Source organism: Callithrix jacchus, chromosome 7 (assembly GCF_049354715.1).
Source record: "Callithrix jacchus isolate 240 chromosome 7, calJac240_pri, whole genome shotgun sequence".
NCBI classification, from domain to species: Eukaryota; Metazoa; Chordata; class Mammalia; order Primates; family Cebidae; genus Callithrix; species Callithrix jacchus.
In genome coordinates this window covers 53,113,042-53,135,875 of record NC_133508.1, presented here as the reverse complement: position 1 = coordinate 53,135,875, position 22,834 = coordinate 53,113,042, and the positions used below count along the sequence as shown (strand labels likewise).

The window sequence follows — 22,834 nt, the reverse complement described above, 5'->3', positions numbered from 1 at the left end:
TAGTGTTACAGCTCTTTTAGAATTTGTCTAGCAGGCTTTCCAGTTTTTGCCAGAAAGCCCCCCCAAAATTAATAATAATGAAAAAGAAAAAAAGTATAATGTGCTTATTGTAAAGAAATCAAACAGGATCGGGTACAGTGGCTCACACCTATAATCCCAGCACTTTGGGAGGCTGAGGCAGGAGAATCACTTAAGCCCAAGAGTGCAAGACCAGCCTGGGCAACACAGGGAGACCCTATCTCTACAAAAATAATAAATAAATAAATAAATACATACATACATACATACATACATACATACATAAGCAAGCCAGGCAAGATGGTGTGCACTTATGGTCCAGGCCACTCAGGAGGCTGAGGCTGGAGGGTGGCTTGAACCCTGAAGGTCGAGATGGCAGTGAGCTATGATTGCACCACTGCACTCTAGCCTGGGTGACAGAATGAGACCCCATCTCAAAAAACAAAACAAAACAAACTTTAAAAGGTGAATTTTGTATATGTGGCATTAAAAGGGTGAATTCTGGCTGGGCGCAGTGGCACATGCCTGTAGTCCCAGCTACTTGGGAGGCTGAGGCTGAAGGATCACTTGAGTCCAGGAGTTCTGGGCTGTAGTGCACTATGCGGATCTGATGTCTGCACTAAGTTCGACATCAATATGGTGACCTCTGGGGAGCGGGGGACCACCAGGTTGCCTAAAGAGGGGTGAACTGGCCTAGGTCGGAAACGGAGCAGGTCAAAACTCCCATGCTGATCAGTAGTGGGATCGCAACTGTGAATAGCCACTCGCTCCAGCCTGTGCAATATAGCGAGTCCCTGTCTCTAAAAAAAAAAAAAAAAAAAGGGTGAATTTTGTATATGTGAATTATATCTCAATAAAGCTGTTACTTGAAAAAAAAAAAAAAAAAGCAGGCTGGGTGCAGTGACTCTCACCTGTAATCCCAGCACTTTAGGAAGCCGAGTCAGGCAGATCACCTGAGATCAGGAGTTTGAGACCAACCTGGCCAAATGACAAAACCCCATCTCTACTTAAAATACAAAAATTAGCAGGAATAGTGGTGGGTGCCTGTAGTCCCAGCTACTTGGGAGCCCAAGGCAGGAGAATTGCTTGATCCTGAAAGGCGGAGGTTGCAGTGAGCCAAGATCGCCCCACTGCACTCCAGCTTGGGCAACAGAATGAGACTCCATCTCAAAAAAACAAAAACAAACAAAAAAAGCTAGAAAGAAGAAAGCAAAATATTCTGAGTCACCAAACCCCAGACTCTCCCCAAGTAGGCATTCATTCATTCATTCCACACATATTCTCTGAGGGCCTGTTCTGTGCAGGCTGTATGACAAGCGTTCCCACCCTGGGAGTGGTGCCAGCCCAGTATCCATCCCCCGTGACCAATGACTTCCCCTCCTCTGTAATTTCCATCGACTGACCTCTGTGACCTCACCTCCTTTCTTTCCTCCTGTGCCCCAGCTCCAGCAGTCCATGGACCCTGCCCCCTTCTGCTGTCCCTCAGCCCTCCTGCCCTCCATGTCCTTCCTGCCTAGCCCACAGTCCATGGTCAGGCTCCACCCCCACCCCCTCCTGTGGTCTGTGAATCATTGTCAATCTCACTGGACAAAACCCCAGCACTGGTCAGTCCCTCTGCCCCACCTCTGCTGTACCTGCACCTGCACTTGGGCAGCTAAAGGTCACACCACCTTGCCAGCTGCCTCTCTTTCAACTCATGACACAGAACCCTAGAAGGCCCTTTGTGGATGTCAGGGTAATTCACTGTCCCCATGACTCTTGCACCCCTCTTTTCTCCTCTCTATAAAATAGAGGTGATAATATTTCTGTCTCCCAGGGCTGTTGGCAGAATTAGTAAGTAGGTCCTTGCTCGGGGGCAGCCTCTGGGGTTATTTCCTCTAGTCCTCAGTCCAAGAGCTCCTGGGTGTCTTGGTCTCCACGGAGTCCCACCCTGCGGTCATTTATTCATTCTGCTGGTTGGGCAGTCATGGGCTCTTTGCCAGATCTGATCATCCTCCCAGAGACAGGAGGGGATGGAATGTGGCACCAAGCAGTAAAATGCATGGCTGAGCTCAGCAGGAGAGGGAAGCAAATGTCCTAGGTGATGGTCAAGCCTGACTCAGCCAGTGGGGCCAACGGAAACTTACCAGGGCCTCAAAAGGGTGTGTGTGGGAGTTCAGAGGGGAGTGGAGGCAGCCAGCATCCCAGTCTGGACCCACAGGGCAGGGCAGGGAGAGGAGGATGGTCCCGCCCCCAGGAATCCAGGCCGCACCTCCCTCCAGGGAACTGAGATCAAAGCCCAGAGGGAGGAGGAGGTGTGAACCCAGTGACTCACTGAATCCCTCCAGGGCAAGTGCTCTCACCCATACAGGAATTCTGCCCTCCTTCCCACCGACCGGACCGTCTGCCCTGGGTCAGCCTGTGCACAACACTGACCCCATTTGCCTGCATGCCTTCATTCCCCCACCTCCAACCTCCTCGAAGAGGTGTTCAGGTGTTTGCAGGTGCCTGCCTGTGTTTACATGTAGGTCTCGAAGATAAGAGAGGCAGCAGGGGAGTGGCGAAAGCCCGGTTCTGGTGGTCAGGACACACAGGGCTTGGCCACTAACCAGCTGTGTGAGCTTGGCTGGTCTCACACCCTCTCTGGGCCCTGGCCACCACTGAATTCTACCGGCTTGGGGTTCTTCCTTCTCACCATTGCTCGCAGGGGAAAAAGTCCCAACCCCAGCAGTGTCTAGGAAGCCTTGTTGCTTTGGTTCCTGCCTGAGTCTGGACCTCATCCTGCTACTTCCCACACCCTCAGCCACATTCAGCTGTGCCCAGCTCGGAGAGCAAGCACCTGGAGACCTCTGGGCCCAGAGCCTTGCCTGGCTGACCTCCTGCACACCCTTTAGGCCCAGTTCTGACATCACTTTCTCTGCAGGCTGCCCTGCTGGACTCCTTGCTGTGCCTCCCTAGCACGGGCTGTTCTCTTGCCTCCTTTTTCCACACAACTGAGCTCTGTGCCAAGGGTGGTGACTGGCATTTGGGAGGGGTCAATGAGCATTTTATTAATGAGTGAATGAATGAACAAATGAATGAATGAAGTGGGATTTCTAGGCACACTGGAGTGGAGCCATTGTTTGCTTCCTGCCCATGGGACCTGATTTGAAGCCATCCCAGGCTGGGCCATAGGGAGTTCTGCCCTGCCAAGGAGGGGGTGCTGGTCAGAGGGGTGCTGGAAGGCCAGGGCAGGGTGCTGGGGGCAGGGGTGCAGATTTGCAAGGGAGGTTCTGGCTGAGCTCCTTGCATGCCACAGCCCGTCTGAGCAGTCCTGGGAAGCCCCAAGCTGCCAGGCCCATGACTCACAGGCCCCAGAGAGCGTTCTTAACCCTCACTGACCCCCATTTGTCTTCTGATTGGGCCTTCAGGGTAACCCTTCATGGGTTTCTTTGTTCCTGCTTCACCCAGTCCCTCCCTATGGTCTGAAGCTTGGAATCCTGCTAACTTTAAAGGACCGGTTCAGGATTCCTGGGTCGTGTTGTTTTCCTAAGGAATCCTTGCTGTGTTTATGGACGAGAAAAAAATTACCACCCACATTAGGTGAAGGTCACTCTGATTTTCTGAAACCCCTCATCATCCTCTTCCTACTTGGCACCTGTCTCCCACATGCTATAGAAATTGGGTCAGGTCCCCCTCCTCTTCTCTGCCCTCTCCTTAGTAAGCAGCCCCTCCCCCTTGTCCAGACACGATGCCCCTCTCAGCCCAACTTTCCTGTTAGCAGAAGAGTGTCTGATGGCCTCCTCTCCCTCCCTTGTTCTTACATCATCAGTCGGAGGCAGGGCATCCCAGCGCTGAGGTGCAAAGGCTTTCCCCTTTAAATAAGAAACCTGATTTTGAAATAACTTTAGATATACTGAAACACTGCAAAAATCATATAGAGTTCTCTTACACGCTTCGTCAGTTTCCCTTCCATTAACATCTCACGAAACTATGGCGCTGTCGAAACTAGGAAACCGACATTGGTACAACATGACTCACCAAACTCCAGACTTTCTTGGGATTTCACCAGCTTTTCCACTAATGTCCTTTCTTCCTTTCTAGAACCCGCCCAGGAAATCACATGGCATCTGGTCATCCGCCATTGCATTCTTTTATGTGTGATGATCAAATAATTCTCTCTGTTTTACAGATGAGGAAGAAAGTGATGGCCAAGGGATTGCCCTGTCACTTCTGGAGGCAAAGACAGTGGAATAAAGGGTTTAGGATGTGGCTAAATTTAGAGCTGGAATCCATGTGGTATGACCTTGAGCCTTCGTCTCCGTCTGAATAATGGGATCATAGATCGTTCCTTCCAGGCAGCGGTGGGGACTAGATGAGATAATACACATGGGCATATGCGTGCCCATGAAATGGTAGTGGCTGCTGTTGTTATTACTGTCAGTATCATCACCAAGCAGCCTTGATCCCAGGCAGACTGCCTGCCTGCTGAAACCTAGCTTCCTTCCTGCATAATCCACCATCGCACCTCTCCAGCCTCTCCCCAAACAGGACAAACGAGAACTCAGGAAATAAATGTCAGTTTTTGATAGCATTCCTTACCCTCAAAACTTAAAGAGGTTGTGTCTCAAGGTCAAATAGCTGGCTAGGAGCTTAACTAGAGACAGAATCTAGTTGCTTTTTTTTTTTTTAGAGATGGGGTCTCACTCTGTTGCCCAGGCTGGAATAGAATTCCTGGACTCAAGTGATCCTCCCACCTCACCTCCCAAAGTGCTGGGATTATAGACATGAGCCACTTCACCCAGCCCAAGAATCTATCTAGGTTTTGCTAAGACTTTGTCCCATCCACTGGGCAGAACCCCTCCCTCTTCTCTTCCTCCTCCCCTCCCCTCCCTTCCCATTCAGAGGCTGCTCTGGGGAGCAGGGGCCGCCTGCTGGCTACCCTTAACTCTGCTTCATGGGCTGTCCTGCAAGGAACCCCACCACCTCCTCTGGTCTAAAGGAGCTGTCATAAACACCTGATGAAGGAATGTGTTGCAAGATAATTTCCAAAAAAAGGTAAAATCATGCCTCCCACACAAATAGAAAATGAATAGGTATTAACCATTTTATTTAACTCATAAGGGAGCCAGGTGATGTTATAACCAGCTCAGAAGGGCAGCTAAGAACAGTCACATTCATAGGTCAGGAATATTGAAATGAATGTGAAAATTGAAACTGGTTTTTCAACAAGAGAGGGAGGGAGAGCCTCTACTAGATAGGGCAATATATCTTTTTTTTTTTTTTTTTTTTTTTTTTGTGAGTGAGTCTTGCTCTATTGCTTAGGCTGGAGGGCAGTGGCACCATCTTGGCTCACTGCAACCTCTGCCTCCTGGGTTCAAGCAATTCTCCTGCCTCAGCCTCCTGAGTGGCTGGGATTACAGGCATCTGCCATCATGCCCAGATAATTTTTGTATTTTTAGCAAAGATGGGGTTTCACCATGTTGGCCAGGCTGGTCTTGAACTCCTGACCTCAAGTCATCTGCCCTCCTCGGTCTCCCAAAGTGCTGGGATTACAGGCTTGAGCCACCTTGCCCGACCAGCAATATATCATTTACCTACAATTTACAGAGCTGTAAAGTAGCTCAAAGACAACAAAAGGCTAGAATCTGATATCAGGAAGGGTGTGCTGTGTGTAGACAGTGCATTATTTTCTGCTGAATCACACACATTTTTTTCTGCAGAAGGAAGGTTATGAGTAGGGTACACTCCAGGGTCTCTAATCTGATGATCACTCTCTGAGAATTAGTATGAGTCATACAGGATACAAGGACCTTTCCAGATGGGTTAGGAAAATTATATCTCACTTGCAAGCAACAGCCTGCAGTCTAAACTCCCCGCACTTAAGATGCAGGTCTTAACCTGGCGAGTGGCTCACGCATGTAATCCTAGCACTTTGGGAGGCCAAAGCAGGAGGATCACTTGAGCTCAGGAGTTCAAGACTAGCCTGGGCAACATAGAGAGATCTCATCTCTACCAAAACAAAAAAAAAAAGGAAAACAAAACAGATGCAGGTCTTACTTAGCTGGGCATAATGGCTCACTCCTGTAATCCCAGCACTTTAGGAGGCTGAGGCAGGAGGATTGCTTGGGGCCAAGAGTTCCCGACCAGCCTCAGCAACATGGCAAAAACCCATCTTTACAAAAAATTTAAAAAATTAGCTAGGTGTGGTGCTGCATGCTTGGGGTCTCAGCTACCTGGGAGGCCGAGGTAGAAGGATTGCTTGAGCCCAGGAGATCATCGAAGCTACAGTGAGTTGTGCCTGCACCACTGTACTCCAGCCTGGGCAACAGAGTGAGACCCTGTCTCAAAAAACAAAAAACAAACAAAAACATGCAGGGCACCTTTGTCACATGATGGGTTCTGGAACATTCTAGAATGTGGATTTCTGAAGTCGGTCTTTAATGAGGGCCTATAGAATTTTCACTGGACCCGTTTTGATCTGTCTCTGCTGTGAGTCCCTGTGCAGTTACACCACCTCTCTGATGTGCAACTTCCTCCTCTTCCGGGATGCCAACATTGTTACTTCATAGATTGATTATTTTGTGACATAAACTGTGCATTAAACTGAGGAGAACATTTCTTGGAAAATGTCCTCATTCCCTGACATTCTTCCTTAACAGCCCAGCCTCCTCCCCTCTCCCCAGCCTCCTCCCCTCCTGCACTCCATTCAATTCCCCATTTCTACCATTTGTCTCTCTACCAGGGTAGGGAGGGGACTGGGTTGCCGTGGAGGGGGTGGACTGTGACTCAGGAAAGGGGCCCCTGGGGACAGGGAGACCATTGGAAAGGCTCAGGACTCCACAGTGCGCACCATGCTGCCCTTTGTCCCAGCCCTGATTCTGTGCTTACTGTGCCCAGGTTCCCAGGTATCCAATTGCAGGGGAGCAGCATGGGGACTTCCAGGTGGCCCCTCCTAGCAGGTGGGGGTTTGAGCCAGTGAAGAATTCAGTCCCCACAGGTCTCCCTCTAAAAGGGCATGTCCCCAGGACAGCCGCAGCAATGCCACAGCCACATCACTCACTCTCTAGTTTTTTTGTTTTGTTTTGTTTTTGAGACAGGGTCTCGCTCTGTGGCCCAGGCTGGAGTGCAGTGGCGTGGTGTGATCTCAGCTTACTCCAACCTCTGCATCCTGGGCTCAAGTGATCATCCCATCTCAGTTTCCCAAGTAGCTGGGACCACAGGTGCTCACAACCACACCTGGCTAATTTTTCTATTTTTAGTAGAGATGGAGTTTCTCCATGTTGCCCAGGCTGAACACTTTTTTTTTTTTTTTTCTTGAGACAGTCTTGCTTGTCGCCCAGACTGGAGTGCAGTGGCATGATCTTGGCTCACTGCAACCTCCGCCTCCCAGGTTCAAACAATTCTGTCTCAGCCTGAGTAGCTGAGGCTACAGACGCAGGCTACCACACTCGGCTAATTTTTATACTTTTAGTAGAGATGGGGGTCTCACCCTATTGGCCAGGCTGATCTCAAACTCCTGACCTCAGGTGATCCACACGCCTCCCAAAGTGCTGGGATTACAGGTGTGAGCCACTGCTCCCAGCCCAGCCGGGACACTTTCTCGTTTTGCAATCTGTTCTCTCCTCTCAGCCTCACTACAACCAGGCCTGGTGGGTGGGCTGGAATGATCCTTCCTGTCTGGCGTTTGGAGAAGTTGAGGACCCGGGTGAGCCCTGAAATCATTCCTGCCTTGGCTTCCTGTTCGCCGGCTCATGCTGCCCTCTAGTGGCTATATGCGCACCTGCCTTTAGGGATTCCAGGGCCGCTGGGACAACCAGCTGGGTCTGAAAACAGCAGTGGCCAGCCTTCCCAGGACCCTGGGCCGGGGACTGTTACATTATCATATATGTATATTTCAATTGTGTTAAAATACATATAAAACTTACCATCACAACCAATTGCACTCCAATCACACCACTGCACTCCAGCCTGGGCCACAGAGCAAGACCCTGTCTCAAAAACAAAACGAAACAAAAAAACTATACAGTGAGTGTGTAGCTGTGGAATTGCTGCAGCTGTCCTGAAGACGCCCTTTTGGAGGGAGACCTATGTAGGCGACTGAACAGTTTCCAACTGTACAGTTCCATGGCATTAAGTGCATTCAGACTATGGGGCAAGTATCACCACCATACAGCCCCAGAACTATTTTTTTTTTTTTTTTTTGAGACAGAGTTTCACTCTTGTTACCCAGGCTGGAGTGCAACGGCGCGATCTCTGCTCACCGCAACCTCCGCCTCCTGGGTTCAGGCAATTCTCCTGCCTCAGCCTCCTGAGTAGCTGGGATTACAGGCATGCGCCACCATGCCCAGCTAATTTTTTGTATTTTTAGTAGAGACGGGGTTTCACCATGTTGACCAGGATGGTCTCGATCTCTTGACCTCGTGATCCACCCGCCTTGGCCTCCCAAAGGGCTGGGATTACAGGTGTGAGCCACCGCGCCCCGCCCAGCCCCAGAACTTTTTGTTTTTTGCGGTAGTCTTATTCTGTCACCCCAGGCTGGAGTGCAGTAGTGCGATATTGGCTCACGGCAACTTCTGCCTCCAGGGTTCAAGTGATTCTCCCACCTCCACCTCTCAAGCACCTGGGACGACAGGTGCCTGCCGCCCCACCTGGCTAATTTTTGTATTTTTAGTAGAAATGGGGTTTCACCACATTGGCCAGGCTGGTCTCAAACTCCTGACCTCAAGTGATCCACCTGCCTTGGCCTCCCAAAGTCCTGGGATTACAGGCGTGAGCCACCATGCCCGGCCTAACAAGGCTATATTTTAATGATAGGAGAAATCAAACCAGACCAAACTTGGTGACTAAGAGAAAGTGGACTCTGAGAGCTGGGAGTTGGCCTGGCCTCACAGCTGCGGCCTGGGGTGCTCCCAGCTCACCCACATGGGGCAAGGTCACTCTGTGATCATGAGGAAGTGAGTCAAAGTCAAAAAGCAACACCACTCAGCAGCTGTCCTGAACACGCATCTCAAGGCCACCCACACAAATGCCAATGTCCCCCTAACCTGAGCAATCACAGCTGGAGATACAAAGGGATGGAGCCACCCAGCCATACATCTGACAGCACGTCCAGAGCAAGCCCGCACTTCCTTAAATCTTTCTCCAAATCCAATACCAGTACTAACACCGCCTTTGGAGACACCCAGGCTTCCCTGTGCTCTTCGGCCTCCCTTGCCACAGCGAGCATAATAAACCCAATTTTGTTGACTTCAGGCATATTCCTGGTGGCCTGACAGGCATTAACGTGACCATGAAGGAAGTGGCTAGAGAATGTCAGGGTTCATGAGATGGAGCCAGTGACTCATGAGCTGAGCTGAAATCACCCCAGCCTGATACTTCCCTTTTATCTCAGCAACCCACCATGATAGATTAGAATTGTTTCCAGTTGGCTGGGCATGGTGGTTCACATCTGTAATCCCAGCTATTTGGGAGGCCAAGGTGGGAGGATCGCTTGAGCCCAGGAGTTTGAGATCAGCCTCGGCAATATAGTGGGACTCCACTTTTATTTTTTTCTTATGACATTGTTTCGCTCTTGTTGCACAGGCTGGAGTGCAATGGTACAATCTCGGCTCACTGCAACCTCCACCTTCCACGTAGAAGCAATTCTCCGGTCTCAGTCCCCCAGGTAGCTCAGATTACAGGCATGTGCCACCATGCTCAGCTAATTTTTTTGTATTTAGTAGAGACAGGGTTATACCATGTTAGTCAGGCTGGCCGTGATCTCCTGACCTCAGGTGATCCATCCACCTCGGCCTTCCAAAATTCCACACCTGCTAGAATTACAGGTGTGTGCCACCATGCCTGGCCTCTATTTTTTTTGAGATGGAGTCTTGCTCTGTTTGAGATGGAGTGCTCGATCTCGGCTCACTGCAACCTCTGCCTCCCAGGTTCAAGCAATTCTCCTGCCTCAGCCTCCCGAGTAGCTGGGACTACAGGTGGCTGCCACAACACCCGGCTAATTTTTTTTTTGTTTTTTGTTTTTTTTGAGATGGAGTTTCGCTGTTGTTACCCAGACTGGAGTGCAATGGCACCATCTCGGCTCACTGCAACCTCCGCCTTCTGGGTTCAAGCAATTCTCCTGCCTCAGCCTCCCAAGTAGCTGGGACTACAAGCACACACCACCATGCCCAGCTAATTTTTGTATTTTTAGTAGAGACGGGGTTTCAGTATGTTGACCAGGATGGTCTCGATCTCCTGACCTCGTGATCCACCTGCCTCAGCCTCCCAAAGTGCTGGGATTACAGGTATGAGCCACTGCACCCAGCCCTCTATTTTTATTTTTTTAAAAATGTAATTGCTCCAGATGAGAACATCAAGGCTGAGGGTATTGAGTATAGAGAGAGGTCTGAGCTCTGGGTGGCCTGTCCCCAAGCCAACACTCATTTAGACCAACTGCCTCTGGGCTTGTGCTCACCAAGTGAGCCCAGGGGCCAGTGTGCAAGCTTGCAGAGGGAAAGCAGACTGGTTACATGCAGGGAGTAGGCCCTAGGGGTGAGTGGCCTTTCGGGACTTTTTTAGAGACAGGGTTTCACTCTGTCACCCAGGCTGGAGCACAGTGGCACAATCACAGCTCACTGCATCCTCGACCTCTACCTCAGCATCAGGCTCAGGTGATCCTCCTACCTCAGCCTCCCAGGTAGCTGGGACTACAGGTGCATGCCCAGCTCATTTTTTGTAGAGACGGGGTTTCACCATGTTGCCCAGGCTGATCTCAAAAACTCCTAGGCTCAACCCATCCACCCACCTTTGTCTCCCAAAATGCTGGCACTGCACCCAGCCTGACTTCTAATTTTTTTTTGAGACAGTCTTACTCTATCCCCAGGATGGAGTGCAGTGATGTGATCTCAGCTCACTGCCACCTCCTCCTCCCAGGTTCAAGGGATTCTCCTGCCTCAGCCTTCCGAGTAGCTGGGACTAGAGGCATGCACCACCATGCCCAGCTAATTTTTGTATTTTTAGAAGAGGCAGGGTTTCACCATGTTGGCCAGGCTGGTCTGGAACTCCTGGCCTCAAGTGATCTGCCCACCTCAGCTTCTGAAAGTGCTGGGATTACAGGCCTTGGCTATCATGCCCAGCCTGAGTGTTCATTCTTTTTTTTTTTTTGAGATGGAGTTTTGCTCGTTACCAGGCTGGAGTGCAATGGCGTGATCTTGACTCACCACAACCTCCACCTCCTGGGTTCAAGCAATTCTCCTGCCTCACCATGTTGACCTGGATGGTCTTGATCTCTTGACCTCGTGATCAACCCTCCTTAGCCTCCCAGAGTGCTGGGATTATCGGCATGAGCCACGACACCCAGCCCAAGTATTCATTCTTAAAGCATTTGGTGGCCTTAGTGAGGCCCCTGTAGCCAACCCCATCAGTGGTGGCCTTCGTCCAGGAAAAGCACACCTGTGAGCTGGCCGGCACCAGCCTCTGGTGCTGGGCATGAGGCAGGAAACAAGCCCCTTCATCTTCTGAGCTGAGCCCAGCACTTTCCGGACACTCCTGCCATGGCGAGCAGATACCCAGCAAACATTTTTCCAGGGCTACTACCAAAAGCCAGCATTTACCTGTGTGAGAGCTTATATGCAACACAGAAGAGCTTCTAACAGTTATACATTTATTTTCATGTGTAAGAAGAAAAACATTAGCACGTGAGCATGACTGCATGGATACACGGCTCAGCGCAAGGCTGAAGTCAGAAGTGAGTGAAAACAAAATAGCATGTTGATTTAAATGAAATAACACGAGGCCTTTGGTTATAACAATTGTGGAGGTGGTCTGTGAGTGCAGAAGTTTGGGATGCCCTGCTTTAGGCTTAGGGCGAGATGCTGAGCTCTGGACTGAAGCCCCTTGGGCTCTATAGAGAAGCTTGCCCAGTGCACGGCACCTGTGGGAGTCTCCCGGGAGCCTGTGGGACAGTGAGACCCCAGGGAGGAAAAGGAAAGCACATTCTTTCTTTTTTGAGACGCAGTCTTGCTCTGTCACCCAGCTGGAGTGCAGCAGCAAAATCTCAGCTCACTGCAACCTCCGCCACCCGGGTTCAGTTCAGCCTCCTGAGTAGCTGAGACTACAGGCATATGCCACCATGCCCAACTATTTATTTTTTTTTTTTTTTTGTATTTTAGTAGAGACAGGGTTTCACCATGTTGGCCAGGCTGGTCTCGATCTCCTGACCTTGTGATTTGCCCGCCTCAGCCTCCCAAAATGCTGGGATCACAGGTGTGAGCCACCACGCCCAGCCTGGAAAGCACATTGTTTCACTTGTCCATGCCCTGCAAAATGTCTTAGAAGGGATGAAGCAACAATGTTAATTCTCATTCAAAAGGAATCTTTCAGGTGTGGCCTCGAGGAGGCAGTGGATACAAGACAGGCTGGGCTGCAGGGCCCAAGTGGGACTTGAGGTCATAACCGGGGGACAAAGGGACACCTGTCCCAGCATCATTTTGGAGAAGTGCTTGTGTGTTTTGGATGGGAGGGGGGTGTATGGCTCCTGTCATGGGTCCAGGAGGCACACTCGGCCCCTGCACCCTGTTCCCAGCATGCAACAGGCTCTCACTGCATGCCTGCTGACTCACTGCAGCACTGGGAGGAGGTGCTAGAAGGCAGGTGGGTGCTGCTGACATCCCAGGGAGTCTGTGAACCACCCTCTTCTCCTGGGTCTGGGCCCCAGCCCCAGTTTAGCATAACCTATGCCAGGGTGGGGAAGTCCAGGGCTGTGTCCCCACTGAGTCCCATTCTCCCACGTGTGAACCAAGGGGAGGTGTTTGCTACTATGCTCTCTCCCCTAAATCCAAAGAATGCTGGTTCCCATCATTTCAACCTCAACATTTTCAAAAAGCATTTTTTCTTTTCCTTTTTTTTTTTTGAGACAGTCTCTCTCTGTCTTCCAGGCTGGAGTGCAGTGGTGCAATCGCCGCTCACTGCAATCTCTGCCTCCCAGGTTCAAGTGATTCTCCTGCCTCAGCCTCCCACGTAGCTGGAGTTATAGGCATGCACCACCACGCCCAGATAATTTTTGTATTTTTAGTAGAAATGCGGTTTCGCCACGTTGGCCAGGCTCGTCTCAAACTCCTGACCTCAGTGATTCACTCACCTTGGCCTCCCAAACTGCTGGGATTACAGGCATGAGCCACCATGCCTGGCCTAAAAAGCCCTTTTCAAGGAATCTTGGAGTTTTTCCTCAAACAGCTCAACCCTACAACAGGCCAGGCTGGTCCCAGCACCCCTACCAGATAGCTACAGTCAGTGATAGGGGTCCAAGTACCCTGGCAGACTTCCCCAAGCTTTCCCCTGGAAGTGGGGTGGGCCCAGTAGGGAATTCTGGGGGTGACACTCATGGTCCAGGAGTCTTCTGGTGCCCAGAGGGTAGAGGAGGAGTGGAAGGTCAGGGGGCACTCAGCCCGCTGTGTCCTGGAGGCTGAGATGACTTGCAGTCTGGTCTCTATGGGGGCTCAGAAAGAAAGTGTTCAAGAGCAGGTCAGGAAGGGAAACCAAGTCAGGGAAGGGTCCCCAGCCGGGGCTAGTGGTCCATTCACTGCCCGACACCCAGAGGGTGCTCTTAGCAGCACCCTGCAGCACTCCGCTTCACATGGCACGGCTTGCAGAAGAGACGGTTGTTCAGGGGGTAGCAGCCTTGGTCCGTGGGCTCCACAGACAGGAGGATCCTGCAGTCCTGGGGAGATAAGGACACCTGCAGACCCACCCCAGGCCTGGGCACTGCCTGCACAGTGGAGGAACTCACTTGGCATCTGCCACCTAAACCAACTGCATGAGTGGAAGTGCTCCTTAAGCATGAGGAAGGAGGCTGCTCGTGGCTGTCCTTCCAACACCTGGGCCAGGTCTCCATAAGGGAATACAAGACACAGACACACACAGGGGCTTTAATCCACGTGGAGGCGTGGGTGAGGACGGACATTCACTGTCAGGAAGACTGAGGACACCTGGGGGAGTCCCCTGAGTGTTCAGGGAAGGTTGGGGCTAGAAGGGCCTTAATAGTCCCTTTATCATTTTTTTAAGGCTGGGAGCAGGGGCTCACGTCTGTAATCCCAACACGTAGCGAGGCTGAGGTGGGCGCATCACCTGAGGTTGGGAGTTCGAGACCAACCTGACCAATTTTGAGAAATCTCATTTCTACTAAAAATACAAAATTAGCCAGGTGTGGTGGATGGAGCATGCCTGTAATCCCCGCCAGTCGGGAGGCTAAGGCGGGAGAATCGCTTGAATCCAGGAGGTGGAGTTTGCGGTGAGCTGAGATCGTGCCACTGCACTCCAGCCTAGACAACAAGAGCGAAACTCCTTCTCAAAAATAAATAAATATTTTTTAATATTTGTTTTTATTATTCATTTATTTTGAGACAGAGTCTTGCTCTGTTGCCCAGGCTGGAGTGCAGTGGCACGATCTCAATTCACTGCAACTTCCATCTCCCAGGTTCAAGCAATTCTCCTGCCTCAGCCTCCCAAAGTAACTGGGATTACAGGCATGCACCACCATGCCTGGCTAATTTTTGTATTTTTAGTAGAGACAGGGTTTTGCCATGTCAGCCAGGCTGGTCTCCCACTCCTGACTTCAACTGATCCACCTGCCTCCACCTCCCATGCTGGGATTGCAGGTATGAGCCACTGTGCCCAGCCTAACAGCCCCTTTAGAACATAAATCCTGTGAGACAGGAACCTTGTTTATGGCCAAGTCTCCAGCCCAGCCCAGCACAGCCAGCCGTGGCTGGGATACCTTTGTTTCCAGCTGTGAAACTCTTTGTTTCACAGCTGGGGTACCAAGGCCCCAGGTCACACAGCCAGTTCTGGAGCCGGGTCCAGGGGACTTTTTGGGGCTCCATGGCCCACACAGCTTCAAAACTGGCACAAATATTAGTATTTTCAATTTTTCAAATCACCAAGGATTTCAGAACGAGGAACAGAGGGATTCGGGGCCCAAACTGCCAACATCACTGTTCTGCCCCAGAAACCTCCCCTGGGCACATGCTGGAGAATGACAGAAGGGCAAATTTGTGTGTAAAACCTTGGTTCTGGGCACCCTTTGGAAGCTGATTGATCCCACAAGAGTCCCTATAGGGACAGTAGGGACCCAGTAGGGACCAGGGTCTGCAATCTGCCTTCCTCCATGGCTAGCTGGGTGAGGCACCCTTCAGTGTCTTCCCTGCAAGGCCACTTGAGTCTCCTAAGTGGACTCCGGGCTACACACTTGCAGCATCTGTGCCACCTGTGACCCCTCCTAAATGAGAACCAATTGGAGGAAACACCTCATCTATTGCCAAGTCTCACACCATCTGCAAGGCAGCCGTGTGGCGGCTGAAAGCTCACCCAACCCAGCCCACGCAAGCGTGGCTGGGACCACTTTTCTGAGATTATTTGCCTGTTTTCCCTTCTCTCTCTCTCTCTCTCTCTCTCTTTTTGACAGGGCCTCACTCTGTCACCTAGGCTGGAGTGCAGTGGCATGATCATGGTTCACTGCGGCCTCCACCTGTGTCAGGTCCAAGCAATCCTCCTGCCTCAGCCTCCAGAGTAGCTGGCACTACAGACAGGTACCACCATGCCTGGCAAATACAAAAAAATTTTTGTAAAGATGAGGTCTCATTGCCCAGGCTGGCTTCAAACTCCTGGGCTCAAGGGATCCTCCTGTCTCAGCCTCCCAAAGTGCTGGGATCACAGGTGTGAGCCACCACCACACCCCATCAGTTTCCTCATCTTACATGGGGACAATAAACGCCATCTCAAAAGGCTATCACTAGGATTAAAGAAGGTGATGTTAATGAAGGCATTTTATACATTTTAAAACATTACCTATGTATAAAAGTATTATTATACTTCCAACAATAGTCATAAATAATATGGACCCCAAGGCAAGTAGAAATGGTGAGATGCAGGTGTGGGTAGTGTGCAGAAACCCATTTTCCCTCTTAGGAAATAGCACTCAACTCCTTCCAGGCTGCTGTGGCTCAGAAGCCTCATTTTAAAATTTTATTATTATTATATTTTTGAAACGGAGTCTTGCTCTGTTGCCCAGGTGGAGTGCAGTGGCACAATCCTGGCTCACTGCAACCTCTGCCTCCTGGGTTCAAACGATTCTCCTGCCTCAGCCTCTCAAGTAGCTGGGACTCCAGACATGTGCCACCATGCCTAATTTTTTTTTTTTTTTGAGACAGTGTCTCGCTCTGTTGCCCAGGCTGGAGTGCAGTGGCATAATCTCGGTTCACTGCAACCTTTGCCTCCCAGGTTCAAGTGATTCTCCTGTCTCAGCCTCCCAAGTAGCTGGAACTACAGGTGCACACCACCACGCCCAGCTAATTATTACATTTTTAGTAGAGACAGGGTTTCACCATGTTGGACAGGCTGGTCTCATTCTCTTGATCTCATAATCCACCCACCTTGGCCTCCCAAAGCACTGGGGTTACAGGTATAAATCACTGCACCTGGCCTAATTTTTGTATTTTTAGTAGAAACTGGGTTTCGCCATGTTGTCCAGGCTAGTCTTGAAATCCTGACTGCAAGTGATCCATCTGCCTTGGCCTCCCAAAGCGCTGGGATTTTTTTTCTTTTCTTTTTTTTTTTTTGAGATGGAGTTTCACGGTTGTTACCCAGACTGGAGTGCAATGGCACGATCTCAGCTCACTGCAACCTCCGCCTTCTGGGTTCAAGCAATTCTCCTGCCTCAGCCTCCCGAGTAGCTGGGACTACAGGCGCGCACCACCATGCCCAGCTAATTTTTGTATTTTTAGTAGAGACGGGGTTTCACTTTGTTGACCAGGAGGGTCTCGATCTCTTGACCTAATGATCCACCTGCCTCAGCCTCCCAAAGTGCTGGGATTATAGGCATGAGCCACCATGCCCAGCCCAAAGCGCTGGGATTACAGGTATAAATCACTGCACCTGGCCTAATTTTTGTATTTTTAGTAGAAACCGGGTTTCGCCATGTTGTCCAGGCTAGTCTTGAACTCCTGACTGCAAGTGATCCATCTGCCTGGGCCTCCCAAAGTGCTGGGATTACAAGCATGAGCCACCGTACCTGGCCAAGAGCCTCATCTTCTGACACATAACTGCCAGAGTCCAAATCCTGACTTACGACAGGAGCCTTGGCCAACTCCCCGGATGGTTTATGTGCTTCCTGGCCAGGCTCAGGAAAGTGCCAGTCACTGCTGGCACTCATTAGGACGATGGTGGGGATAATAGCACTTGAACTTCCTCATTGGGCTTTCAAAATGCATTATCAGCAGGACTTTGAACTACAATCAACAGACAATGTAATGATGCAGCAATTTATCAACTTCTCTACCCAGCTCCCTTGACAACCTCAGTGAAAATAGCCTCTGGGTTCCCGTATCTGTTTAAATAAATGGGAGTGAACAGGGGTTAAGAATTACTCATCGGCTGAGTAAGATATTTGCTCTGGGGCTCTCCACTTGGGTCCTCCCATAAACGTTGCCACCTTGTCACCATCACCAGAGAAGGTAGAAGCTTCAGTGATAAGGAGCTGGCAGTAGAAGGGGTGGGAGAGGATTCCTGGAGGCTCCTCAGCAGCACTAACTACATAATTTGTAGGATCCAGGACAAAATGAAAATGTGGGGACCCTTGTTCAGAAATTAAGAATTTTGGTTGGGTGTGGTGGCTCATATCTATAATCCCAGCACTTTGGGAGACTGAGGTGGGCAGATCACTTGAGGTCAGGAATTCAAGACCAGCCTGGCCAACATGGTGAAACCCTGTCTCTACTAAAAATACAAAAATTAGACCAGCATGGTGGCAGTGCCTGTAATTCCAGGTACTTGAGAGGCTGAGGCAGAGAATTGCTTGAACCCAGGAGGCAGAGGTTGCAGTGAGCTGAGATTATGCCACTTCCCTCCAGTCTGGGCAACAAGAGGGAGACTTCATCTCAAAAAGAAAAGAGATGGAGAGAATCCTGATGCCATCACTCAATACCACCAGTGATCCTACCGCCGTGAGCCAGCAGACTGCCTTTTTTGCAGAAAGCAATTTGAGTTTGGTTTCTATCATTAACACAAAGAGTTCTGATTAATAGACTATAGTTGTATTTCCTTTATCTTCTGTTTCTGTTACTGGACAGTGAGCAATTTGAGAACAGAGCCCCCACCCTGACCCGTCCCCATGTCTCAGAACCCAGCCAAGGGCCTGGCACACGATTGAATATTAAACCACCTGGGCTCCACTCACCTCACACCTGTAGCAATTTTCATGGAAGTTTCTTCCCATGCACTCGATTTTGAAGGCATCCTTCCCGTCCCGAGGAATGATGGGATTCTCACAGATGCTGCAGATAGGGGCAAATTTCCTAGAAGCAAAGGAACCCATGCTTGGTAGGTGTTCATGCCGCAACCACAGAAATTAATTAGCTGTCAGAACTCGGGCTGGAGTTCACCTCCTGAGCAATTTCAGACCCGTTGCTATGAGATTGCACCGGCAGCTACAAGCAGAGATGTCTATTTCTTCCTGGCAGGAGCAGGTGCAAGAGACCTGTGGAATGAGACCTGGTTTCCCAGCATCACTAGAGATTTCTGAATTGAGGACAATCTCCAGTGAGGCTGGGAAACCGGGTCTCATAGAGGTTCAGTTGGGCTGGAATGCATCTCATCTTTTTTTTTTTTTTTTTTTCCAATACTTCTTTCCTTTTTCAGAGGCACACCTGTCTCTCCCCTTGTGTGGTAAACAACTCATGGGCAGAAACTGAGTCCAATGGATACTCATGTGCCTGTACTGCTTCAAGAAGCTCCAAGGGCAGGCCCCAAGGTTTGGGGTTTCAGAGCAAGGCCCCCAAGTCAGGTCCTTGGGAATTTGCATACTTACCAAGAGCTTCAATACTTACCTGTGGGGAGACTTTGGGTACTTAGCTGCTGTGTGACTTGGATGGTAAATTAGGACTCTTAATAGTACTTGCCTGTGAGATTATATTTATTTTTTATCTTATTATTTTTTTGAGATGGAGTCTAGCTCTGTCACCCAGGCTGGAGTGCAATGGCACCATCTTGGTTCACTGCAACCTCCACCTCCCAAATTCAAGAAATTCTCCTGCCTTAGCCTCCCAAGTAGTTGGGATTACAGGCACCTGCCACCACACCCAGCTAATTTTTATATTTTTAGTAGAGACGGGATTTCACCAGGTTGGTCTTGAACTCCTGACCTCATGATCCATCTGCCTTGGCCTCCCAAAGTGCTGGGATTACAAGTGTGAGCCACTGTACCCGGCTAATATTTTAGTACATTTCGAGACAGGGTCTCACTACAGGCTGGAGTACAGTGGCATGACTGTGGCTTACTGCAGCCTCTACCACCCGGGTTTAAGCAATCCTTCTATCTTAGTCTCCCAAGTAACTGGGACCACAAGCGCATGCCACCATGCCTGGCTAACTTTTTTGAAATTTTTGTAGCAACGAAGTCTCATTATTTTGCCCAGGCTGATCTCGAACACCTGGCCCCAAGCAATCCTCTTGCCTCAGCCTCCCAAAGTGCTGGGATTACAAGGATGAGCCATGGTGCCTGACCTATTTTTTTTTTTTTTTGAGACAGTTTTGCTGTGGCCCAGGCTGAAGTGCAATGGTGTGATCTCACTCACTGCAACTTCTGCCTCCCAGGTTCAAGTGATTCTCATGAATCAGCCTCCCGAGTAGCTGGGATTATAGGTATGTGCCATCATGGACAGCTAATTTTTGTATTTTCAGTAGAGATGAGGTTTCACAATGTTGCCCAGGCTGGTCATGAGCTCCTGATCTCAGGTGATCCACCCACCTTGGCCTCCCAAAGTTCTGGAATTACAGGATGTAATATTCTGTTGTTTTTTTAAGATGGAATCTCACTCTGTTGCCTAGGCTGGAGTGCAGTGGCACGATCTCCACTCACAGCAATCTCCACCTCTCGGTTTCAAGTGATTCTCCTGCCTCAGCCTCCAGACTAGCTGGGATTACAGGCATGTGCCACCACACCCAGCTAATTTTGTATTTTTTTTAGTAGAGATGGGGTTTCTCCATGTTGGTCAGGCTGGTCTCGAACTCCTGACCTCAGGTGATCTGCCCACCTTGGCCTCCCAAAGTGTTGGGATTACAGATGTGAGCCACCGCATCCAGCCCTATAATATTCTTTATAATAAACCAATAGACAGAAACTCTGGCCCAGCCCCCAGGACTAAAGCTCAGCTCCTTCATCCTGCTTCATCCTGGGTCTCACCCAGTCCCCACACCCTACCCAGTGTGCAGACCCCTCTCATACCTGTAGAAGTCGTCCAGGCAGTATACCTCGTTCTGGCTGCCCAGGGCAAAGCTCTCATCCCCGATGCACCGGGAGCAGGTCACACATGTGAAGCAGGAGGGGTGGAAGGCCTGGCCCAGGGCCCTGATGATGTGCTCCCGGACCACCTCGCCACACTTGCCGCACTTCTCCAGCGTGTCCTGGGACAGAGGCTACTGCCAGAGCCATCCACAGCACACCCACCCCAAGTCACAAGGGTTGCCTTCTTCTGGGAGGCTGCCCTCGGGGGCCCAGGAGCTAGGAAGTACAGGAGAGGCCTGCAGACAGCCCGTGACTATTGCCCAAAACCTCCACCTTTGATTATAACAAATTGAGCATAGTCTTGCATCCTTGGCTTACAGCAAGGAATACTGCTCTGATGCTACTTTTGTACTGCCTTTCTTGTTACTGGGACATGTTTAGGGCCAGCGTCCACAGAGAGCATAGGAGAAAACTCTCTTAAAAACCTCAGGGTCGGGAAAAAAAATCCTTAGGAGAGTTGGCGTGCTTTTATTATATGACAATAAACGAAATGGCTCTGAGCTCCCAAGTGGCCAAATGGAAAAGGGAAAGAATTTCAAGGCTTATTGTCTGTATGATTCCATAGGAATCATTCATTATAGGGCTTTTTTGTTGTTATTTGGTTTTCGTTTTGTTTTATTCTGGGACAGAGCCTCACTCGGTTACCAAGGCTGAAGTGCAGTGGCCCAATCTCAGCTCACTGCAAGCTATATGAGGTTCAAGTGATTCTCAAGCCTCCTGAGTCTCCAGCTGGGACTACAGGTGTGTGCCACCACGGCCAGCTAGTTTTTTGTATTTTTTGTAGAGATGGTGTTTCACCATGTTGGTCAGACTGGTTTTGAACTCCTGACCTCAAGTGATCCACCTGCCCTGGCCTCCCAAAGTGCTGGGATTACAGGCGTGAGCCGCTGCATCAGGCCTGCTCACACATCTGTGTAGTAATATTCCCTCTGATCTCGTCTCACTTTCTATTTTAATTTTCATTCTGTTTAGATGTTTTTGTTTATTTTACATATCATAGTATTACTGCAGTCTTTAAAAGAATTGTTTTAATAGGGGAAGAACACTTGAGATCTACCTTTTTTTTTTTTTTTTATATGGAGTCTTGCTCTGTCACCCAGGCTGGAGTGCAGTGGCATGATCCTAACTCACTGCAACCTCCAGCTCCCAGGTTCAAGCTATTCTTTTGCCTCAGCCTCCTGAGTAGCTGGGATTACTGGCATACACCACCGCACCCGGCTAATTTTGTACTTTTAGTAGAGATGAGGTTTTTCCATGTTGGTCAGACTGGTCTCAAACTCCCAACCTCAGGTGATCCACCTGCCTCGGCATCCCAAAACTCTGGGATTATAGGCGTGAGCCACCACACCTGGCCGAGATCTGCCTTAACAAATTTTTCAGTGCACCACATTATTGTGGTTATAGGTATATATGCATTCTTTTAAAAAATGTATTTTAATAAAGAACTATTTTAAAATAGAGATGGAATCTTGCCACGTTGTCCAGGCTGGTCTTGAACCCCTGGCCTCAAGTAATCCTTCCACCTCAGCCTCCCAAAGTGCTGGGATTGCAGGTGTGAGCCGCTGTGCTGGCTGGTATATATGCACTCTTAGAAGCTGCCTCAAATTCCTTCTGGAATGGGGAGGAATGACAGAGAGATTACCGAGCCAGAGCAGCGGGCCTCCCTCTAGCCTTTCCACCTTTTCTCCTGGACACGCTGTCTCTCCTTCCTGGCTGTGCTCCTGCGCATTTTAACTTGACCCCACCTGGACAGATATGGGGGGCAGCAGTTCTTGCTCCCTCCCTCCCTCTCATGGGCATGGCCCTTCTCTTCCTAGCACAATGCTCAAGTCTTCCTCCTGGCTGCTTCCAGCTGGAAACCCCTCCTCACCCCTCCTACCCCAATGTCTCATCCTTGAGTGACACTCCCCTGTCATGTTGATGGGGCCACAGGGACAGGGCAGGAGGGCCTGGCTCCTCTTTCCTCCCACAGTGCCTCACTGGTGGTGAGCCTGGAATCGGATTATTTAGATTCTTCTGGAGAGTCTCAGCTCCAAATACCCTAGACCCTCAAATCAGCTATTCTCCTTCTCTCCCTCCTTCCTTCCTTCCTTTCTTTTTTGAGACACAGTCTGGCACTGTCGCCAGGGCTGGAGTACAGTGGCATTATCTCGGACACTCAACATACCACCACAAACCATCCAAGAGTCAGAATTTCCAATATGCTGGCATCCCAACCAGCTCTCCCAGATTGCACGTGGTACCCAGACACAACACAGATTCTGGTGACATCAGCACTGGAAACTTATGGCTCCAGGGGAGACACTGACAAGACTGATGGCAGGCTCCAGAGCCAGACAGGTCTGGAGCAAAATCCCAGCGTCTTGGCCGCTTCATGTGGTAGCTAAGAGATGTCCCCAAAGATATCCAGGTCCTTACCTCTGGACCGTGTGAATGCTCAGATGATCCCTGAGTTAGGCTCTTAAGATGGGGAGGTTATCCTGATCATCCAGGTGGGTCCTAAGTACCATCACAGCGTGCCTCTAATTTGACACAGCAGTG

General features: G+C 50.1%; 1 protein-coding gene and 1 non-coding gene across 10 annotated transcripts in view; one reads left to right on the top strand and one right to left on the bottom strand.

Annotated features, from left to right (window-relative positions):
• Positions 1-62, top strand: LOC118143434 (U7 small nuclear RNA). The gene has a single exon (XR_004727650.1). It is a non-coding gene; the product is annotated as a U7 small nuclear RNA (small nuclear RNA).
• Positions 63-11,606: 11,544 nt separating this feature from the next.
• The window catches only part of FBLIM1 (filamin binding LIM protein 1), a 30,153-nt gene continuing 18,925 nt past the window's right edge, over positions 11,607-22,834 (bottom strand). For all 9 annotated transcript variants that reach the window (XM_078330459.1, XM_078330457.1, XM_078330462.1 and 6 more), the window contains 3 exons: positions 20,234-20,412; positions 18,188-18,305; positions 11,607-13,675 (listed from right to left, as the gene is read on the bottom strand). In XM_078330459.1, the coding sequence (XP_078186585.1) occupies positions 13,562-13,675; positions 18,188-18,305; positions 20,234-20,412 (411 nt within the window). In that variant the 3' untranslated portion in view covers positions 11,607-13,561. The remainder of the gene's footprint in view (positions 13,676-18,187; positions 18,306-20,233; positions 20,413-22,834) is intronic.